The sequence below is a fragment of the Enhydra lutris genome, unplaced genomic scaffold, assembly GCF_002288905.1.
Source record: "Enhydra lutris kenyoni isolate GAN:26980312 unplaced genomic scaffold, ASM228890v2 scaffoldscaffold16, whole genome shotgun sequence".
Taxonomy (NCBI): domain Eukaryota; kingdom Metazoa; phylum Chordata; class Mammalia; order Carnivora; family Mustelidae; genus Enhydra; species Enhydra lutris.
Genome location: NW_019154100.1, coordinates 33,884,973 through 33,908,245, shown reverse-complemented (window position 1 = coordinate 33,908,245; position 23,273 = coordinate 33,884,973). Strand labels below are relative to the sequence as shown.

The window sequence follows — 23,273 nt, the reverse complement described above, 5'->3', positions numbered from 1 at the left end:
GAGCAAGGGGAGAGGGAGAAGAAGGCTCCACACTGAGCAGGGAGTCCCATGTGGGCTCAGTCCCAGGACGTTGGGATCATGACCTAAGCCAAAGGCAGTCGCTTAACCAACGGAGCCACCCAGGTCCCCCAGAGAATCTATAGATTTAAAGATACTCTGTAACTACAGAATATCTGTAGTTTTAAAAATTTTGTCTGATGGTCTTTGTGTTTTAATAAAGAAATGTAATCCATCTCCTAATATTGTAATAACTGATATGTCTGCTATTTCTGCTCTATGTTTAATTCAGCTATTTACTTTATATATATTTTTCAAAGATTTTATTTATTTATTTGAGAAAGAGACAATGAGAGAGAGCATGAGCGAGGAGAAGGTCAGAGGGAGAAGCAGACTCCCCATGGAGCTGGGAGCCCGATGCGGGACTCGATCCGGGAACACCGGGATCATGACCTGAGCCGAAGGCAGCCGTCCAACCAACTGAGCCACCCAGGTGTCCCTATGTTTTTATTTTTTCTTCTTGCCTTTTGTTATATTTATCAAGTTTTTGTCAGGCAATGGACTATATGCTTTACACACTTGATTTTTGTCACTCGTCAAAATAATCCTATATAATCCAAAATAATCCTATAATCCAATATTAAAGAACCATTTTGTTCCTATTTGGCAGATGACATAGCAAAGTTTAGAGGGACTGGTTTATTTATTCACACAATTTGTGTGTGAGCTGAGCCTCACACCCACTTTAGTTTGTCTGAAACCAAGGTCCTTTCTCTAATGTTCATTTTATTTTTTAAATAATTATGCTTTCAAATTCTAAAAGACATAATTATAAAGTTGGTACCTCTGTTACTGTCAGAAACTATACACTTTCTTTTCTTGTAAAATAGGAGATACTTAGTGTTTGATTCTTCTTTCTACTACCCCTCCTTCAACCATAATTTCAGTTTAAATAATCTGGGATTTCAAATCCAGATTTAGTGTATCTTTTTCTTTCTCAGAATTTTTTTGTAAGTCTCATAGTACCTCAACTACAGTCATTTAAATTGAATTCTAGGGGCGCCTGGGTGGCTCAGTGGGTTAAAGCCTCTGCCTTGGGCTCAGGTCATGATCCCAGGGTCCTGGGATCGAGCCCTGCATCGGGCTCTCTGCTCGGCAGGGAGCCTGCTTCCTCCTCTCTCTCTGCCTGTCTCTCTGCCTACTTGTGATCTCTGTCTGTCAAAAAAGTAAATAAAATCTTTAAAAAAAATTGAATTCTAGTCATTTCATTGTTAATTGCTCATTTCTATAATCTCTCCAATGTTTGGAATTGTGTCCTGACTTTACTCTCAGTTGTTCGTGTTAAGTAATTGGCCAGGGAAGGATATATGGCTCCTTTTTCTTTATGAGTTTTTGCTTATCCAAGAGGATCTGCTGCCATTGTGGTCATAGTTTTTTCCCTCAGAACTCTTTCAGCTGTCCTTTGCCATCCGGCTTTTAAATACTGAGGAATAAAAGCCACTGTCTTCCCTTTTTTGGAAGCTTAACTTTTTTCTCTCTGGAAAAAATGCTTTTAGAATATTTTCTTTGAAATTGAGAAATTGTATCAGTATTTGTTCAGTTGTAGATTTGTAGAAATTAGTATTTACTCTATAATTAAATGCTTTAAATTCAAAACTCAGTTTGGTGTTTCAGCTTGGGCAAATTGCCTTCTCATTCTTCTTTATCTCCTCCTTGTTTTGCTTCTAAGTGGTCTACTCTAGTCAGACCTTCTAAAACTCCTATTATTATGTATGTTAGATCTCCTGAATCTATTCCCAGTTTCTATTCTCTGTTTAATAATTTTCATCTCCTTAACTTTTTACTCTGGTTTTGGGAAAATTTCTTATATAAGACTTCTAACTTGTTGATTTTGTTTTCTGTGGCATCCAGTGTTTTGGGCATTGAGTTCTTTTAGGATGTGGTGATTATTACTTTGTCATTTCTGAGTATACTTTCCCATCCATATGGTTTCCTTTTCATGCCCATTAGTGCCTGCTTTGTTAAGAGAGGGTATTAAATCTTGCTGCAAATTTGAAAATATAAATTAGAGAATTAAAATATCTCTCCTTGTCTTGAAACAAGTCAGTTTCAAAAGAGAGCACTTGTTCTGCTTTTTGAAATTCGTTTTCATCTCTTGAATTGCTGAATATTTTGTAAATGTCCAATTACTTTGCCTTAGGTCATCTATAGAACAGGATGTCTGTTTGCTTAGTGTTTGAAGTTGAGATTAATTTTGAATAAAAGCATGTGGATCTTTGTTAAATCTTTCAGGTGCAGAGCCAAGAATGGGATGATAATTTAAATTTATTATAATTTGCCACTGTGGAAGTATAATTACTCTGTTTGACGTAGGGAGTTATGGCAGGTAGGTGAACATAGCCTTGGAAAGGGAGTTCTCACCGTGCAGGGACTATCCTCCTCTCTCAGTCTGCCTCAACAGCTAGAAATCATCTACACCACACTTCCCACCCACCCGGTAGAGCAGCCTCACGGCCCTGCTCCAGAGCCAGCCATAGTCACAGACCCACCGTCTCCAGTATCCCGTAACCACCCTGTGCTAGCTGAGAGCACTGTGGCGGGATTCCTTACTCCTAGCCTCCAGCAGCGTTGAGAATCTGCTCCCAGTCAGCTGCTCAAAGACCTGCCTGTATTATTAATCTCTGCTGCTTGAAGATGGGGTATAGGTAAAGCTCTGGCAGAGGCCTTTTCATTTGTTCCCTCCCCAGCTTGCTTTCTCCTTTGTACAGTGATGACCGGGCACACAGCTTGATGCTTCCCTCACCCTCTCCTGTTTGTGGCTAAAATATCTAAGTGTGTAGTTGGCATTGTACCTGATTTCCTGAGTTTCTTTTGTTTTCTCAGTCATGTCGCTGGCACAGAGAATTAAATACATAGGCTTATCTCACCTTATTCATTCAGGATTTGTACTGAAAGTCTCAATAAAATAAGTTTAAAATCCCCTGGCATTGAATAAGACTTTCAAACACATGAAATTTGGACACAAGCCCAGTAGGAATCAGGTCTTTTTGCTCAGAGCTCAAAGCCACTCTATTAATTTAGATGAGGAAGGAAACTTCAGAAATGTTGCAAATCTAATATTCTGGGAATGGATAGAAGTTTTACCTGCATCAAACCATGGAACAACAAATGTTTTGGCCACTTTGCTGAAGAGGTTCACAGTTTATGGGTAATTTCTAGATCTTCCATAATGACTTAGTGTGCTAAAAGGAAGTAGTGTTTGGTTCTGACAGCGCTCTTAGCTTCCCTGTGGAGCTTCTGAGGCAGTAAGGTATTCGTGAGGAGCAGTGCAGGGTCAGTGGGCTCAACTCTAATCAGGTAAGTAGTGAGGAGCAGTGCAGGGTCAGTGGGCTCACCTCTAATCAGGTAAGTAGCTTAGAGCAGGGGTTGGCAAACTACTGGCCGCCTGTTTGGTAGAGTCCATATGGTAAGAGTGGTCTTTGCATTTTTAAATGGTTGGAAAAAAAAAGAATGCTTTGTGACATGCAAAAATAATATGAAATTAAATTTTATTGTGTATAAATTAAATTTTATTGGACCACAGTCACGTTTTTTTCAGTTCACGTATTGCATGTGGCTGCTTTTCTGCTACAGAGACAGAGTGGAGTGGATCTCAGAGAGACCATAAAACATGTGAGGCTTTAAACATTTACTGTCTGGCCTTTTTAGAAAAAGTTTGCTGATTCCTGGCTTCGAGCTTTAAGGGGCCATGGAAATACTAACAGCAAGGAAAACTCCTACCCAGCAATTTTATGCCCATAGGATGATTTTTTCCTCTTTCTGGGTTAAAATGAAGAAACTCAGAATTTCATTTTGAGCCTGTTGACAGAGCTGGCGAGATGTGATCTCTGCCAGCGCCTTGTCCTTCCGATATACAGTGGTAGTTAGGCACGCTCACAGGGTCATTTTAGTGCCTATAGTTCAAGCCAAAGAAAGGTGACCGAGTGTAGGGCAACAAAGTGACAACCCAGGCATGCATACAACCCGCACTGTAGATTGCAATTATCTATGTTATTTTTATCCATTTTCTAATCTTGAACCTGAACTGTGATGAATAATTGGAAAATAGGCTGTAACTTTTTTTTTTTTTTCCTCTGAACACTAAAATCTTTCAGGGTCTTCAGAGAACAGTATGAAAGGCTTTTGGGAAAGCAGATGTGAGAAAGACTCCTAAAACATCATCCGGTTTATTGTGAGGGAATTAGCAAATGCTTTTTCTAATATTTTTCAGATTTGCGTTTTAAAATGGCAAAGTAACATCCTTGAAATGTATAAGAACCGGGTACTCAAAACTTCAAATAAGTAAAATGTGAGCCACCACCTCTCCACCTAAGCTTTCAGTTTGAAGAGGGTGGGCACATGCCCATGAACTTTAAAGATAAAATCCAACATGAGTTCAAACTAACACTTTTCATTTAAATTCAGGGCGATTGGGCTTTTACACAACCTCTTCCGCCTTCTGTTTTTATCTCTTCTCTCATGCTGTGAATCCAGCTTTCGCTAATACAGGGAATGATGGAATGTTTTATCATTACTCATTTGCTTTATCTTGGAGTGCGCAGATACACAGCAGTCTCAGGATATGTGAATCACATACCTGCAACAATGTGGCAACTAAAAATAGCTGAAAATCTTTTTGTGGTGGTTCTTTTCATCCTTAGTGTAGATTCTGCCAGGGTGTTTTTGGTTCGTTTGTTTATTTTCTTTTTCTTCTTTCACTACTAGAGCGTTCTAAAGTCATTTGGGAGCATTTCCCTATGCAGTTTTTCTTATTACCCAGTGACATACATTTAGGTTCATTTGTTTTACTGTATTCTCTGGGTTTTTTTGAATTAAAAATGTAATTTTCTTACATGATTATTTAATAAATGATTTACATGGCTTTAAGACAGATCTACAGAATATGGCTTATTCAAAGATCTCAAGATTCTCTCCCAATCCCCTCCACCCTATTTCTTCCTTCTCCTATAAGTAACCATTTAAAAAAAAACAACGGACTATTTATCCTTTCAGCGTGTTTTTTAATATAAGCAGGTATACATTTATATATTTTTTTCTCTTTTTCTTAAATTTAACATGCTCTATACATTTTCTACCTTGTTTTTTTTCCACATGGCAATGTACATTAATATTATGGGTTGTACATACACACTACATAAGTATAAAACATATATAAAGTATATATGTAATGTACATATTAATATGTTTGAATTTAGTTGTTCAGTTGTTTTGTTATATTTAAATAGATAAACAAGTCTTATGTAAATAATCTCTTGCTGTGTGGTCTGTCTTATTAGGAACCTTTTTTTGTACTATTGTTTTTTGGTATCTAGTGAGGCTTGTACTCTTACTCTGTTTTCCTTTACACTAATGCCTTCTAAAAACTCCTAGTCCCCTGTTTCTAATTTTCTGTAGGTCCCCTCCTATGAACAGAATTGAAATTAACTAGTAACTTTTCTCTTTCCCCCACTTTCCCTGTTTTTAAGCATTTGAAGTCATTACCCTTTAATCTCAGTTAATAAATACAGATGACTGACAACCTTATTCTACTTACCATCTTCCCTCCCCATCCTCCTCCCATTCTTGAGAATTGTACTTGATTTACCTTGTCAGAGTATAGACTCATCACACAGGTACTCTTTCTTTCTTTGTTTTAAAGATTTTATTTGCCTATTTGAGAGAGAAAGAGAGAGCAGGGGAAGGGGGAGAAGCAGACTCCCCACTGAGCAGGGAGCCTGATGCAGGGCTTGATCCCAGGACCGTAAGATCATGAGCTGAGTCAAAGGCAGACAATTAACCAACTGAGCCACCCCGGCACCCCCACATGTACTTTCTTATCACCATGGTTTAATCTTAGCTCTTCAAGTAAATATAGATATAATGACCACAGATGCATCTTATGTCATTGTCTCCCCATTTTGGTTTTCTGAAGCTCCTTTTCTGCTAGATGCCTCAAGAAAAGCTCGTGGGGCCAGTGCTCCTTGCCTTTTGCATGAACATGAGTTTGTGATTTTTATTTGCAAAAGTCAGTTTGACTTGATAGATAATCCTTGCCTCACATTTTCTTTCCTACCATATCTTAACTATGGTGTTATTGTCTCCTGATGTAAAGTGTAGCTGTCGCTCTCTGATGGCAATCTAATATTCTTTCCCATTGAAGTGATAGAGTCTCTTCTCTGGAATGACCAAAAGATTCCTTGTTTTTCCTTGTTATTGTCCTTGATCAAAAGACAGAGGAGGATCCCTAGTTCCCGGAAGAGGATTACCTGGACTTGCTGTGTCTCTGTTTTCTTCACTCATAGGTGTCGTTAAGGGATGGAAAGAAGGTACCATCCATCCTCTGAAATGTTACTCATTTACTCCCCTTGTACCTTGTGCTTCCTTATAATGAGTAGTCACTGGAGTATAATCTAAGACTCTCCCTTCACTGTATTCTAATAAGCTTCCCAGTGGAATAATTTTTGAATTGTCAAAAGCTCTGCTGAGGGCACCTGGGTGGCTCACTAGGTTAAGCCTCTGCCTTTGGCTAAGGTCATGATCTCAGGGTCCTGGGATCGAGTCCCGCATTGGGTTCTCTGCTCGGCAGGGAGCCTGCTTCCTCCTCTCTCTCTCTTTCTGCCTGCCTCTCGGTCTACTTGTGATCTCTCTGTGTCAAATAAATAAATAAAATCTTAAAAAAAAGTTAAAAAAAAAAAAAAAAAGCTCTGCTGATACCTTGAGAGGCAGAGAGGTGGGAATTCATGGGTGAAGTGAAATGGGAGGATTATCTGGATTTCCCTTTTCTACAACATGGGTCCCCTCCAGACACTGGCACTTGCACCATTTTGATGGACTGCTTGGTAGAGTGGAATGGATAGCATGCTCAATACTCTCTCCAGCTGTCTGAAAGTACAGTTATTTCTTTAAAACTCTCCTCTTTTTTTAAATTATTATGTTCAATTAGCCAACATCTAGTACATCATTAGATTTTGAGGTAGTGTTCAATGATTCATTAGTTGCATATAACACCCAGTGCTCATCACGACACATGCCCTCCTTACTGCCCATCACCCAGTTTCTCCATCCCCCTACCCCTCCCTTCTGTAACCCTCAGTTTGTTTCCTGGAGTCCATAGTCTCTCATGGTTTGTCTCCCTCTCTGATTTTCTCCCATTCAGTTTTCCCTCCCTTCCCCTGTGGTCCTCTGTGCTATTCCTGTGTTCCACATATGAGTAAACAATATGATAACTGCCTTTCTCTGACTGACTGATTTCACTTAGCATAATCCCCCCCCCAGCTCCATCCATGTCAATGCAAATGGTAGATATTCATCCCTCCTGATGGCTGAGTAATAGTCCATAGAATATATGAACCACATCTGCTTTATCCATTCATCTGCTGAAGGACATCTCATTGGACGTAACAGTTACCTTTTTCTTGAGGTTTGGTCGAGTGAGACTTCTTTGTGCTCTTAGATCATCTTTCCTTTCCATCTGCACTTACCTCTTCTCAGGATATCTGCTGATATTGGACTTTCTTCTAAGCATTTTGGCTAGCTTTTGAAAAAAGAGAATTCTGATATTCAGGAATCCCAAAGTCATGCATTTTGTGAAGTGGTTAGTCCAGCCTCATAGTTGTTGCCCAGATAGCCAACAACATAAATTCTCATATCACTTTTACATCCTGTCTTTGGAGAAAAACCAGCAGAATAGATTTAGGCAAAGGAGAGAAGTAATGTATATTAGGAGGAGGGGACCATATTAGCTGAAAAAATATGTAGATTAAGCTTCAACTGAATGAATAGAGAAAGAGTTATGCTCATAAAACTTGCTAATTCCCTTAATCTTTCATAAATACAATGATACTTGAGCATTATGGAGATTCTTACAAAGTAGATTAGGCAGTGTCTGTAATGATGTAAAACTGAAATATAATTTCAGTGAAGTCTGCTAAAACCCTGCCCTTTGGATCTGCCCCTGCTTCCAGTGATCCACAGTTTTCCCCTGGGACCCACTTGCTGTAACAGGAGCCACAGAGCAGGCCAGGGCTTTCTGCAATAGGGGAGGACAGAAGACTTGTCACCTCTGCTTGGAGGGACATACTCCAGAAATGTGATGTTGCTCGGAATGAAGAGACAGAAATCAAAGAGTTAAAAACTGAATTTTATCTCTGAGATGATTGAGCAGTATTTGATACTCCAATCTTGTATAAATGAAAATGACTCTATTTTTAATTATTGGCATATTGTTCTCTCTTTCTTAAGTACAGATTACAACATAAGAAAAATATTTTAAATTATATTGTTCATACTTAAGTGTGCCTTAATAGTTTGCGGTTAAACTTCCAAAAAAACACTGAAGCCAAGCTTTCTAGGAAGTATGTATTTTGAGGCTGGAAAGACTTGGGGAGCCATCCAACAATTTATGTATCATTATACCAGTGAAGCAATGAGGGCCCAGAGACTGCAAGGGATTTGCTCAGGGTACACTTAGTAGATGAGGGGTTTAGAGTCCAGGGTTCTTTACAACTAGCACTGGACTTTTTCAGAATAGCTATTTTTAATATTTCCTTTTTATATATTTAAGGATTCATAAATCATTAGCACCATATGAATCTTAGAGATAATCTAATCCAGCCCACCAGCTGCCTACCACGCCCTCTTTTTATAGAAGAAATCAAAACCCAGATCCAAATAAGGAATCCAGTCACACACCTTCTTAGGAAAGAAACATTTTTTTAAATCATTTCCAAAGGAGAGATAGTCTAAGAGCCTACATGCATAAAAGAAAAGCAGTTTTGTTTAGTAACTGGATTAAAGTCTGCTACTAAATAAAATCTATTAGTTGAATAAAGTAAAATAATCTGTTGACAACAATCTCAAGGAAGGGATGGCTTTCAACAGAATTAATTTTTTTTTGAATTTACAGTCACTGCAATATTCCTTTAACTAGCAAGCTGTGTTTCTGCACTGAAAATGTTAATTCATTTATCCAGAGCTTATAAGAGGAAGCATTTATTTTACAAAGTAGTGTTAAACAAACCAGTAAGTCAGGTAATTAGAGTAGCAGAGTTATTCACAATTGGCTTATACTTGTAAGTTGTCCTCTTTTTTTTTTTTCTTGCTTGTGTCTTTCTGTCTGTGTATGAAGGACATTTGTTCCCTACCTCACAATTTACTAAAGTTTATTTAGAGGCTGAGTGATCTGTACTTTGCTTTCTTTGAGCTTTCTTCTAGTTGTCACAGCTGTAAGACTTAGAAACTAAACAGAATAGCTTCTCCCCTCTACCCACAATTGGTTCAGTTTACTTATTTAAGTTGCTAGTGATAATAGAAAACCAGAAATATATATTACTACTGGAAAGAAAAACTAGTAGGATTAAGTGAAATAAATAATAAAGTGAAGTCTAAAAGCTTTTTAAAAAATTAGAGAGTTACTTTGCTTTTCTAAGATGAATTGTATTATATATTTCAGTTCTCAAAATTAATGATTTATAATGCATCTCAAATTATATTATCTAAAGTTTTCATTTATTAAGTACTTTGTGGAAGCTACACATATTGATATACTGTCTTCCAGTAATTTATAACATTATCTGCATATATCTTTGGGGAAATATTGTGACAAGGAGTTATTTACAGAGGCCCAGGAAGACGATGTAAACTTGAACAAATTGATGAGCAAGAACAACTTTAAATATTTTGTTTCTTGTCAATTAGAATTGATTTTAATGGATTTGACATTTTCTCCCTAAACAGTTTTTTCCCAGGCCTGTATTGAGGAGAGAAAGTTAGAATGCAAATTGAAATTCTATTTAATTTTCTCCCTGACCTGTATAGTACAGGATGGTTTAAATGAAACATGGCAAGTTATAGTATCTGTAAGTCCTAATGTTATCTAAAATGGTCATGATTCTGTAACCAGCTTTAGGAACACCTGATCTTGCTACTCAATGATAACAGCAAGAATTTAATTTTATCTATAAACATTTATTAATGCTTATTATATCCCAGGTATTATATCCCAGCTCTCTGTGTGTGTTAATTCATTGAATCTTAATAATAACCTTAAGAGTTAGACCATATTAATATTCTCATTTTACAGATGAAGAAACTGAGGCATGGAGAAGTGAAGCAATTTGCCCACAGGCACACAACTCACAAGTGGCAGAGCTAGGATTCAAGCTAAGAAAGTGCCAGTGAACATACTTGTAACCTTGACACTAACCTTGACACTACGGGCAGTGGTTCTCCAAGAGTGGTCTCTGTGTCAGCAGCATCAGCATCCCCTAGAAACACACAGAAAATCACGTTCTCAGGCCATACCTCAGACCTACAGAATCAGAAACTCAAGGGTGGGGCTCAACAGTCGGTGTTTTGACAAGTCCGCCAGTTAATTCTGATGCACTGTCTTAGTTTGGACTGCTCTAACAATAATGCCACAGGCTGAGTGGCTTCAACACTAGATCTTTATTTCTCATGGTTCTAGAAGCTGGCTGATTCAGTGTTTGATAAGGGCCTGCTTCCTGGTTCATAGCCATCTTCTCAATGTGTCCTCACATGGCTGAAAAGCATAAAAGAGAAAACCAAAGGAAGATTTCCTTTCTCCTTTTACAAGGGCACTAATCCCATTTATTAGGGCTCCACCCTCAAGACCTAATTGTCTACCAAAGGCCCTGCCTCCTACTTCCATCACACTGCGAATTAAGATGTCAACATGGGAATTTTGTGGGAGACACAGATATTTAGTCCACAGCACACACTGAAGTTTGAGAATTACTGCTTAGATTAAGTATTGTTCTCTCCTTGTTTGAAGGCCAACAGCACAGTAGTAGAGATAGTCATGCCAACACATGACTGTGATCAATCTAGTAAGTACGGTAGAAGAGGAATGTACTAGGTACTGTGATGGTGCAAAGAAAGAAGTGAGGAGAAAAGGAAGGTTTTGCTTTTTGAACGCTGAGAAATTTGCAGTCCAGTTTCAGAGACAAGGATGGGCGATCAGTTCCAATACTGATAGGGGGTGTTGGTTTTGCTTATCTAGTTTGAACAAACAGGGACTTCAAACAGGTCTGAATGTTTTGGCAGGATCAACATAATCATTGTAGCTACCCTTTATCTTGCCCACCTTCTGACTATGATAGCATCTCTCACACATATATTATTCTTGGAATTGATGGTTACATGGTAGTCAAAAGAGATCTTTTAAAGATATGTAAGGTAATAATGTACTTTTTCTGCCTAGAAAAATAATATAGTGTTAGATATTTAGAATGGCCGATAATGGTACTTTAGTAATGGTACCCTATTTTATTTATTTATTAAATCCAAAGGATACCTACTAAAGCTACGGTCTCTTGCTTTGGGATTTTAGAGATTTGAGCATTACAAGACACTGTCATAGCTTGTTATACCTAAGTCACTTAACCCATTAGGTGAGTCATCCCTTATTTTTTGAGAATTTTTCAGGGTACAGTATTTTAGAAGTCCTTGCAATAGGGTTTCTAGGCTAACAGATTCTTTGCAATTTTCATCCTGCTAGAAACAGGGATTAGACCCAAAGTAAACAAAGCGGGCTGTCTACTCTTTGCGACATCTTCAAAGAGATGGGCCCTGATATTGCACCACTGTTTTTAATCACTTAAAAGGCAATAATTCAATTATGCTATCCTTTATATAAGAACTGCCATTGCTTTCAGTTCACTTCCAGGCCTGACACAAGTACATCACTTCGATAAAATCCTTTTTTTCCTCCCTCTTAGAGATGAGAATAAGTAATGATACCAGTGATCTACCAAGGACAAAATGAATATAATGTACTTCTTAAAGAAAAGCAAGATACTTCAGAAGGCAGTGATTCATTATATTTGGGAAGCGATTTATCTGGGTGTGTATGTGAAAGATGTTTAAGTGATTTTATATAAGGGTACTTTTAGAGAAGCAAATACTACATTTTGGTTTTGAATTTAAATGCTTGGATTGAGCAGTTTATGTGCATAGGATGGGAAGAGGAATATACCTCAGAAATAGATCACCCAAAATGGGCTCATTGATGGCCATTCCTTTGTAACTATACAGTGAGAAAATGTTTCCTAGGCTATTTGAAGCAAGTTCCTCTCTCATGTGAAGATAACCACATAAGTTCATTTTAAATAATTAAATATTAAATATTAAATTTAAATATTAACAGTATGACACACGCTGGTGTGACTAAAAGGACTAAAAGGACATCAGCTTGGTATGTTACAGTTTCATTTTAGTAAGGGTTGCCAAGCTAACTTGCCTTTTTTCTTAATGACCTGAGTTACCCACAAAGACAGTCACTCTCTAATATTGTAGTGAATTAAGTCCTTGGGGAAGTGACATCTGCTGTTAAGGCTGTGGGGGGTCCGACATTAATCAGAGTGTGGGCATATAAAGATTAAAATATAGGGCGGTTGGCAAATTGATTAATTAGCATCCATGTCATGCCAGATTATCCTTTCCATTAATTTTTGCATTTAGTGTATTTATTATGCCTCTTAGTAAATGATGAACTATTTTCATCTCAATATGTCTAAGTCAAAGGATTCAACAAGTCTGTTCAAGAGATTTTTTAAAATAGGTTTCACTTTTAAACAGGTGATATGGATTTGCTTAAGTTTAACATTTTATCTCCATGATAGATACAATTTTATAGTAGAACTGCAGATAACACTGTAGTCAAGTTCTCTGCTGACTTTAGTATTCTGTCACCAAGAAAAAAACCTCCTGTTTGGATCTCATTATTCTGAATTAGGATTATTTAGATGGGTAGAATAAATTGGAGACAAATATAATCTAAGAGAATAAAATATTTTTACCTGCTTTAAATACTTTTATGGGTTACTAAGTACTCGTATGTGCCAGACTCTGTTTTGGCCAATTCAAATGCCTTATCATAGTTAATCCTCACAGTTACAGTTCTTATCACTAGTCCCTGTTTTATTTTTATCCTTCCATAGCACTATTATCATCACCTAATGTGCTTCATATTTTTCTTAATGTCTCCCTCTCTCTTTTCCCTCTAGACTACTGTCCTGTTAGGGATTTTTATGTTTTGTTTATTGCTATATCCACAATTCTTAAAATAGTCCTTTGTTCATTATAAGTATTTAGTAAATATTTTTGGATGAATTAATGGCCACGTGAGGCTGGTATTATGTTCCTCAATTTAGAGATGAAGAGAGATTAAGGAAGTAACAGAACTAGCATGTGAAAATGATTCTGGGTGGCCCACCTACTCATCTAAACATTCATCCATTTGATAAATGACTTTAAAGCCCATGATATTTCCAATATACCACTCTACCTTCAATGCTATACTATATAAAATATATACTTCAATATTATATAAAAATCAGCATGATAATAATAAGTTTTATCAATTCATTATAAGAAATTTACCAAGTATTGGTGTTTAGTTCAGCAGTTTGGTTTTTTTGTTGTTGTTAATTGGTAGGGTATTACTTTCCTGACATTTTTATGATTTCAAATTAATTTTGAATAAACAATACATATATTCAAAGTTCAGAGGGTACAGGGGAGTATCTGGTGAAAAACATCCATCACATACCTTTCCTCAGTTCTTAAATTTGCATTCCCATTGGAGTCACTTGGGGAACTTTAACAATTACCAAAGCCTGTGTCTCACCCCCAGAGATTGTGGTTTACTTATTCTGTTGGTGTGGCCTGGGTTTTCAAATTTTTAGAAGATCTCCAGGAGGGACGTTGCTTCAAGTAAAGGTAAAGTAGCAAGGACCAAATATACTCTATTGCCTTAAATAATGAAGAATATACAAAACAATTTTTTTTTTATTATATTGGACATTAGGCAAAAAAAGACAGTAACCCCCGAGGGTTGGGAATCAAATGAGGTGAGCCCTATGATGGCACTAGCATATGGTTTGAGAGTATATCCAGGCTGTAGCACAAGGGCAGAGAATACAGGCAGAGCTTGGCAAATTTCCTGAGTTTAACAGTTAGAGCTAAGAGTCTGCTGAGACCAAAACAGAATCCACAGGACAGACTTTAGGATAAGAGAACTCCAAAGATCTTTAGGGGATCCCTCTTGACTGTTCAGCAGAGATCTGATTAGCACATGCATCCAAGGAAACCACCACAGGCTGGGGGAGGGGGAGGACACCCCTGAAAAGTTTAGAGGAAACAGGGTCTAGTATTTATACAGGAGTGGGAATAGTGCCTGTTCTGACATCTAACAGATGGACTGGAAAACCTTCTGATTTGCTGGGCATTTGATAGAATTCTCAGAAGGTTTTTGCTTCAATGGTGAGGAAATACTAAAACAGTGTTCCAATCTTCCCTCATATATCTTGAAAGTAAGACCCAAAAGGATCAGATTATTTCCAGGATAACTTAATTATATCCCAGAACAAAGCTCAAGAATATTTATAGGAATACAAAAACATCCAGCACCCAAGAAGATAAAATTCACAGTCTTGCATCTAATAAAAAATTAACAGAAGTATAAAGAGGTAGAAAATATGACCAATATTGTGATAAACTTATGAACTAAAAATAAAATTGGCACAAATATTACAATTACAGGACAAGGACATTAAAACAATTATATCTATTTCAAAAAATTAGAGAGATGGAAGATGTCCAAAATATTCAAATCAAAATTCTACTGAAGACACACAATGGAAACTATCCAAAGTGAAACACAGAGAACAAAGAGAAATTTTTAAAGGTGAAGCATATTGGTAAATTATGAGAAAACTTTAAGCAGTCTAATACATGTGTAATTGGAGACCCTTAAAGATAGATGGGAAGTTGGGGGTTGGTGGGAGAAGAATTATATTTAAGTAGTAATATCCAAATTTTTTTTCTAATATAATGACAACTTAAAACACATAATCCAAAGAGGCTCAAGAAGCTTGAAGAAATAACACCAGGGCCCATCATACTAACATTGCTCAAATGTATGATGAAGCGAAAGTACTGAAAGCAACCAGGGAAGTAAAGATATCACATAAAAGGAACGAAAATAAGGATGGCAGCAGATTTCTTTACAAAAACAAAGTAAATAGAAAAAGAAAAGTAGGCGAGGAGATAGTAGAGCACCATTTTTGAAGTACAGAAAGAAAATGTGTCTGTCAACCTAGAATCCTATACTCAGCAAAAATATCTTCAAAAAAATAAAAGTAAAATGAAGACATTTTTCAGATATATGAAAGCTAAAAGAATTCACCATCAGCAAAATATACTACAAATATGTTAAAGGGAGTCCTTCAGGTAGAAAGAAGATTAGATGTCAATCTGGATCTACACAAAGGAATGAAGAGCAGTGGGAATGGTAACTACAAGGATAAGTAGATCACATTTCATATTATTTACATCTTTTAAAAAATAATTATTTAATCAAAACAGCAACAATGTAATGCTGGATTCATGTAAAAGTAAAATGTTTGACAATAGCACAAAGGATGGAAGGGAGAAATGGAAATATATTATTATAAGTCTTGAGTATACTTGAAGTGGTACCATATCATTTGCCTAGTAAATTGTAGTAAGTTAAAAATACTATGATACTAAATTACTAAAATAACAAAAGTTATGGCTAATAAATGAACAAAGGAGATGAAATGAAAGAATAAAGCAACCTAAAAGAAGAAAAAAAGAAAAGGGTAAATAGCAGATGAGAAGGTAAGAAGCAAATAGAACGATGACAGACTGCAACCTAGCCATATTAATAATCACATTAAATATATATGCACTAAATACCCCAATTAAAGGGGAGAGATTGTCCGTTTGGATTAAAAAGCACAATCCCAATATATGCTGCCTTTTAAGAAATGCACTTTTTATATAAAGGCAACAAGTTCAAAGAAAGCAATAGAAAAAATATACCATGTTTACACTAGTCCAAAGAAAGACTGGAATAACTCTACTGATATCATAGATTTCAGAGCAAAGCACTTACCATGGATATAGCAGATTGTTTCATACTGAAGCAGGCATACTGCATTACATTGCACATCGCTTTGTTGTGATTTGTAGAGGCTGCATTTTTGAAGTCTTGAAGATTCAAGACTTCAGTGGAGGAAGTAACTGCAGATGGGGCAGAAATTGCAAGAGAAATAATGTTAGAATTGGAGCCTGAAGATGTGATTGAATTGCCATGAGCTCATGATAAAACTTTAATGGGTGAGGAGGTGCTTCTTAGGGATGATCAAAGAAAGTGGTTTCTTGAGATGGAATCTACTCCTGGTGAGGAGGCTGTGAAGATTGGTGAAATGACAACAAAGGATTTAGAATATGACATACACTTGGTGGATAAAGCAGCAGTAATGGTTTGAGAGTATTGATTCCAACTTTGAAATAATTTCTTCTGTGGGTAAAATGCTATCAAATGGTATCACATGCCACAGAGGAATCATTTGTGAAAGGAAGAGTCAATCTATATGGCAAACTTCATTGTCTTACTTGAAATTGTCACAGTCATCCCAGCCTTCAGCACTGCCACCCTGATCAGTCAGCACCATCAGCAATGAGGCAAGACCCTCTACCAGCAAAAAGATTACTACTTCCTGAAGGCTCAGATGGGGTTAGCATTTTTTAACAATGAAGTATTTTTTAATTGAGGTATATACATTGTTTTCATTAGACGTAACACTATAGTACACTTAATAGACTCCAGTGTAGTGTAAACATAACTTTTATATGTACCAGGAAACCAAAAAATTCATTTGACTTGCTCTATTGCTATATTTATGTCATTGGGGTGGTCTGGAACTGAATCCACAGTCTCTCTGAGGTATGCCTATAAAGGGTTCAATTCATCAGGAGACCATACAGTCCTACATATTTATGCGCCTAACAGACCTTCAGAGTACAGTACATGAAGCAAAACTGACAGAACTGTAAGGAGAAATAGAAAAACAATTATAGTTGGAGACCTCACTATTCCTCTCTCAAAAACTTGTAGAGCAAGTAGAACATGAGTAAAAATATAGAAGATTTAAGCAACTCTGTTAACCAACTTCACCCAACTGACACTTATAAAATTCTCTGTCCTACATCAGCAGAATATACTTTCAAGTGCACACAGAACATTTACTAAGATAGACAATACCCTGTGCCAAAAAACAGGTCCCAATAAATTTAAAGGCATTCGAGTCATACAAAGTATGTTCTCTGACCACAATGGAATTATATTAGAAAGCAGTAGTAACAGGAAGATAACTGGAAAATTCCCAAACATTTGGAAACTAAATAACATATGTCTAAATAACCCAAGGGTCATGGGAGATATCAACAAGGAAATTAGAAAATATCTTGAATTGAATGAAAATGAAAATATAGCCCATAAAAACTTGGAGGATGCTGCTAAGACAAAGAGGAAATTTATAGGCTACATTCCCACATTATTTTTATTTTTTTTAAGATTTATTTATTTGAGAGAGAACTAGAGCAAGCAGGGGGAGGGGCAGAGGGAGAGAGAATCTTAAGCAGACTCTGCACTGAGTGTGGAACCCAATGCAAACTTGATCTCACAACACCAAGATCATAACCTTATCTGAAACCAAGAGTCAGATGCTTATCTGACTGAGTCACCCCTACATTCCTGCTGTAGAAGTGAACAGAAATCTCAAATCCATGACTGCAGCTTCATGTCAAGAAACTAGGAAAGAAGAACAAACAAACAAGAACCCAAAGTAAGTGGAAGAAAGGAAATAATAAACATCAGTATGGAAATAAGTAGAATAAAAAAATAGGAAAACAATAGAGAAAATCAGTGGGACCAAAACCAAAGTAGATATATTAAAATTGGCAGTCCTCTACCCAAACTGATTTTGGGGAGAAGACACAAGCTACCATAGCCAGGAAAAAGAGGAGTAACTTCACTACAGATTCTGCAGATACTGAAAGGAAGGATAATAAAGCAATATTATGAATACTTAGCTTATAATTTCAACAATTTAGATGAAATGGACAAATTCCTTAAAGACACAAACTACTAAAATTCATTCAAGAAGAAACTGATAGTTTTTTTTTTTTATTAACATATAATTTATTATTAGCCCCAGGGGTACAGGTCTGTGAATCATGAGGTTTACACACTTCACAGCACTCACCATAACACATACCTTCCCCAATGTCCATAACCCCACCACCCTCTCCATACCCCCCTCCCCCCAGCAACCCTCAGTTTGTTTTGTGAGATTGAGTCTCTTATGGTTTCAGACTGATAGTTTTGAAATTTGTAATTAAAAACCTTTTTGGCAACTAAAAACCTTTTTAGAAAATAAGATGTGAAAGCATATGTCCACTTAAAAAAGTTTACGTGAGTATGCGTAACAGCTTCCTGTGTAACAGAAATTAGAAACAAGGTAAATGTTGCTCAACAGGTGAATAGGTAAACTATAGTCCATACTATAGCTTGGACCACAGCGCTACTCAGAATAAGATTCAATTATTGATAATACGCTCCAACATGATGGATCTCAAAATATTTATGCTGAGTGGAAAGAAGCCAGATTAATAAAGAAAACATGAAAAAAAAGAAAACATAAGATAGGATTTCATTTTCATACAGTTTTAGAAAATGCAAACTAATCTGTAGGAACAGAAATCTTATTAGTGGTTTCCTCGGTCAGACTTGTTGGGGTGGGGACCAGGAAGCATGAGGAAGCTTTTGTCAGTGTTAGGTGTGTTTGTTATCTTACTTATGGTGGTGGTGTCACTGGTCACATACGCCCCAAATTGGTCAAATTGGACACTTTAAATATATACCATTTGTTGTATATTAATTACACCTCAATTTAGTTTTTCCTTATTAAGAGCCCCAGGGGACTCAAGTGGAACTGGGACAAATTTGAGAGTCAGGACAAGGTTGGGAAACATTGCTCCAGTCCCTCAAATCCCTGGTTCCACCATACGGAGATGACCTATTCTAGGTAGTTTCCTGTTCTGAAACTGGAACATTCCAGAAGTATTACGCATATACAAACATATATATTCCTTGTTTTAAATTCACAAATGGTAACATACTTTATACCTATATATCTTCTGTATTTTTTTCACTTACTATATATTAGGGTTCTTTCCATATCAATAAATATGGAAATATTTTTACTTTTTAAGCTAGCTGTATGTTAATTTATTGGATATGGATCCCAATCATTTTGACTGCATATTGGTACTGTATGCTTATTTTAAAACTCCCTGGGAATGGAGATGTAACTTGAATAGTTGCTACAATTAACTTTTCTTTTAAGCTTACCCTTATGTTCTCACTTGCAAGCTATATGACAAAATGCTTTCATTTCTGAGTTTACAAGTTTTCTAGAAGGCCAGATTCACTGTTAGTATTTTTTCACCAGTAAAGTTTATATATCTATATGAAATGTTGACAGATGTTACATTTTGAAAAGCTGTTGTGACATTTTACTTGCTTTCCTTGTCCCCTCAATGTGAAATTCAACACACAATTTTTTCAATTGTTTAATTCTTTTTTCTGTCCTTTGGTATGTTGATCTTTAGGCCACAGCTATTTTAGAGATGTATACTATGTAAGCCTGTAATCTGCTATCAACTTGCATTTTTGGCAAAGAATTCTTTGGCTGAACTCTTGCTGGCTTTTTTTCCCCCCCAAAACAACAGCTGGTCAAATGGGCCAATACCAATATAATTCTCATTTTTAAAGTTAACTGCATTCTTTGTTAGACCATGTTTCAACAGGAAGACCACTTTCAAAGTCAATGGACCAATTTATTTGGGGGGGTTTCAATTTCCTAATGGCCATTTTATGTGTCCTTTAGAGATTTTCTGTTATTTTCAGTCTTAAAGCAACAGGAATCTCAAAGTGTACATTATCCCAACTACCCATATTGTCACATACTTTGTGTGCTTACTGGGTTTACTAGTGAACGTTGTCTTTTTATGACTAATGACATTCTGAACTTCTGGCCAGCATTTCATCAGATGCTGAGTAAGTGCAGTTCGTATCAGTCAAGTCTTTGTTTTATATTCATTAGCTGATGAAGTTAGAAGAGTCGTTGCAGCTCCTCAGGATTTTCACTCCCTCAATTTTCAAATCATTAAACTCTACATTCGCATGTTCCTAAACTCTACATTCCAGCTTCTTGTTCACCTCTTTGTCTTCCATGTTGTAGGATTTCCGGGGATTGTCCCTATCCTATCCAGTTACGTTTGCTTATATTTGCATGTCTGAGGTCATGTTTCTGAGGAGTCTATAGTGGCATAAATGTACATATTTTGAATGTCACCTTTCCCTGAAGTGGGCATCTTTTGGCTGAGAAGATGGTTTTACTGACTAGTAAATTATCTTTCAGACCCATCTTCATCTCCAAGGACTTTGTAGTTTATTCAGGATGTGTCCTTCTCTAACTTAGGGAAAGTGTGGAGAGCCTGATCCAGAAGCATTCCTATGCCCGCTCACCCATCCGTACCTATGGAGGAGAAGAGGATGTGCTGGGGGATGAGGTTCAGACAACACAGAATCGAGGTAAGACAGCTACTAGGCAGAGTAACTGCTGGGAGCAAGAGCACCCAGAATGAGAAAGAAAAGTAGGTGATGAAACTTGTAGTTCTCAGGGAGCATTCTGCCCCAAAAGTATTTCAGGAGTCTCTTGAGGAAGGACAGATCCTGAGGCTGATTTTCATACAACTCATTATTTTGCTTCAGAGTCTTAAGTAATTTTTCTACCTGATGGTTTCCTGTGATTTTCTAGTGAAAGGACATCAAGCCTCTCAGTCAGGGCTCAGGAGTTACTTGTCTGTGATCTACCACCAAAGAGCTGTTGGACTCTGGGAGCAGTCCTTTAGTCTTTCGGAACCCCAATTTTATAATCTGAAATCAAGGACTGTATCTGTTTCTCTTACAAGATATTCCAGAACTATCTTATTAGGATCGATGACTAAAATGAAAAACACTTTTAGTTATTTTATTTTGCTTTACTTTTTAAAAGTTCTTATTAATTTGAGAGCTCACACGTGCATGAGCAGGGGTGGGGAGGGACAGAGGGAGAAGGAGAAGCAAACTCCCAACTAAGCAGGGAGCCCAGTGTGGGGCTCAATCCAGGACCCTGGGATCATGACCTGAGCCAAAGGCAGGTGCTTAACTCACTGAGCCACCCAGGTACCCCAGAAAACACTTTTTAGAAGAAGATTTTCCTAGTGAAGGGCATTATGTACAGGCAGTGGCCCCAGTGGTGACAGTGGGGGAATACTGAGAAGTTCCTCTGTCCCAAAGGCTCACAGAGGAGCACTTTGCAGCTGGGAGTCCAGAAGGTGCCTAACCCTCAACACAGGGATGTTCATGTGGGGACAGAGCCCTCTGTCATATTTTTATGTCCTTTATATGGATTAGTGTAATCTGTCAAAATACAGGACATCTCTTGAAATTAAAACCAAATGGACTACTAGTAATTAATTATACAGTTAGAAAATTCAGTGTCAACTTTTGTTTAAACTTGTGGATGCTGTGATATAAGAAAATCTTACTCTTGCAACTTGTCAAGTATATTTTTTAAAGATTTTATATATTTATTTGACAGAGAGAGAGAGAGATCACAATTAGGCAGAGAGGCAGGCAGAGAAAGAGGGGGAAGCAGGCTCCCTGCTTGAGCAGAGAGCCTGATGTGGGGCTTGATCCCAGGACCCTGAGATCATGACCTGAGCCGAAGGCAGTGGCTTAACTAACTGAGCCACCTAGGTGCCCCTCAATTTGTCAAATATTTAATAAAGAATTATGGAAGCTATAAAAAGAAAACCATTTTGGGGAGTTTTCACAATGCCTTTAGAAACCAGTGAGTTTGTTGAGGCTCGTATGTGCAGCCTACCTTCCAAGCATGTTGTCGAGGTCAGGACAGATAGCAGCCATCTGGGCTCCTTTAAAGGGAATCCAGTTATCACTTCCAGGCAGGGTTCTAGTGTTTTGGCCATTCTCTGGGAGTATGTAGACCATCTAATGAGTTAAGTCTTTTTCTATTTAGTAAGTTTTCTCTTCCATATATGGTATAAATGATATCTTACCTGGAAAGGTAGCTGTGACTCATGGTTGACAAGCTTGTCTTTTTAAATTGCAGATCTATTATATATTTTAAAAAATAAATCAGTCCTTATAGATAATGTAATTCTTGATTTGCGCACTAAAATAGAGTTCCTAGTCTAATGAGTTCTTTTCCTTCCAGGGTCAGCCTTCACAACATCCGAGAACTTGTCTCTCAGCTCCTGGGTGTCCTCTTCATCCAGTTTCCCCGGGTTTCAGCACCCCCAGCCCCTGACTGCACTGGGCACCAGCACAGCATCCATAGCAACCCCCATTCCTCACCCTATACAGGGCTCGTTGCCACCCTATGGCCGACTTGGGATGCCTCTGACACCATCAGCTATTGCCAGCTCCATGCAGGGGAGTGGCCCGACATTCCCCTCATTCCACATGCCCCGGTACCATCACTACTTTCAGCAGGGGCCCTACGCTGCTATCCAAGGACTGCGCCATTCCTCTGCTGTGATGACACCATTTGTATGACTCTTCTAAACCTAGGAGAATCCAGATCTAGAATGTGCAAATGGGTATGGAAATACGGGGCAGGGTTGGGTGGGTGGGATGTCGGGTGTTAGAGCAGGAGCTCTCCAGGAGACATGGGACCTATTAAAGAGGAGAGCTGGACTCACAATTAAACCTACTGCTGAGGGAGTGCACCACAGACCAGGAGTCATGTGTAGTTTGGGGACAGCTCTTGGGTTCGAGAGAGAATCAATGTAGACTTAGCCAGCCTAAGTCCAGCAGCCAATAGTATACTGACTTATCCAGGAAATTTAATAACACAAGGCAGATGAATCTTAAGGTGTATTATACCTAGCAGTTAAAAATGCTGTGTCAGTGCAGTAATGTATAAAATCAATGTGTAGATATGGTTTTCTTTCTGCGTTCCACAGGTTAAAAGAATCTTCAAAGAGGCAATATATATAACATACTGACTGTAATGCATAGTGACTAACTTAAGTCCATTTCTCCCTGTAGAAAAATGGGAGCCAATAGAGAAACATTTGTAGTGTTGTAGCTTAAGCATGTTTAGTTTCCCTTTGTATTAGTTTGCTGGAGAAGGGGCTGAGACAATGCTGAAGCATCCTATTTTGTGGATGAATAGGTAGTAATGACTTTACAAAGTTCTTTTTGTAATACTGAGGGGCCAGTACCTGATAAGCTCTTTTTCCCAGTCTTGTCTTCTTTCTTCCTAATTCTCTTT

The 23,273-nt window shown here is 37.6% G+C and overlaps 1 protein-coding gene across 1 annotated transcript in view; it reads left to right on the top strand.

The window, feature by feature from the left end:
• LOC111147438 (T-box 20) overlaps positions 1–22,552 on the top strand; it is a 54,217-nt gene extending 31,665 nt beyond the window's left edge. Inside the window, exons 7-8 of the mRNA XM_022503445.1 lie at positions 20,412–20,524; positions 22,212–22,552. Of these exons, the coding sequence (XP_022359153.1) occupies positions 20,412–20,524; positions 22,212–22,552 (454 nt within the window). The remainder of the gene's footprint in view (positions 1–20,411; positions 20,525–22,211) is intronic.
• Positions 22,553–23,273: the final 721 nt, after the last annotated feature.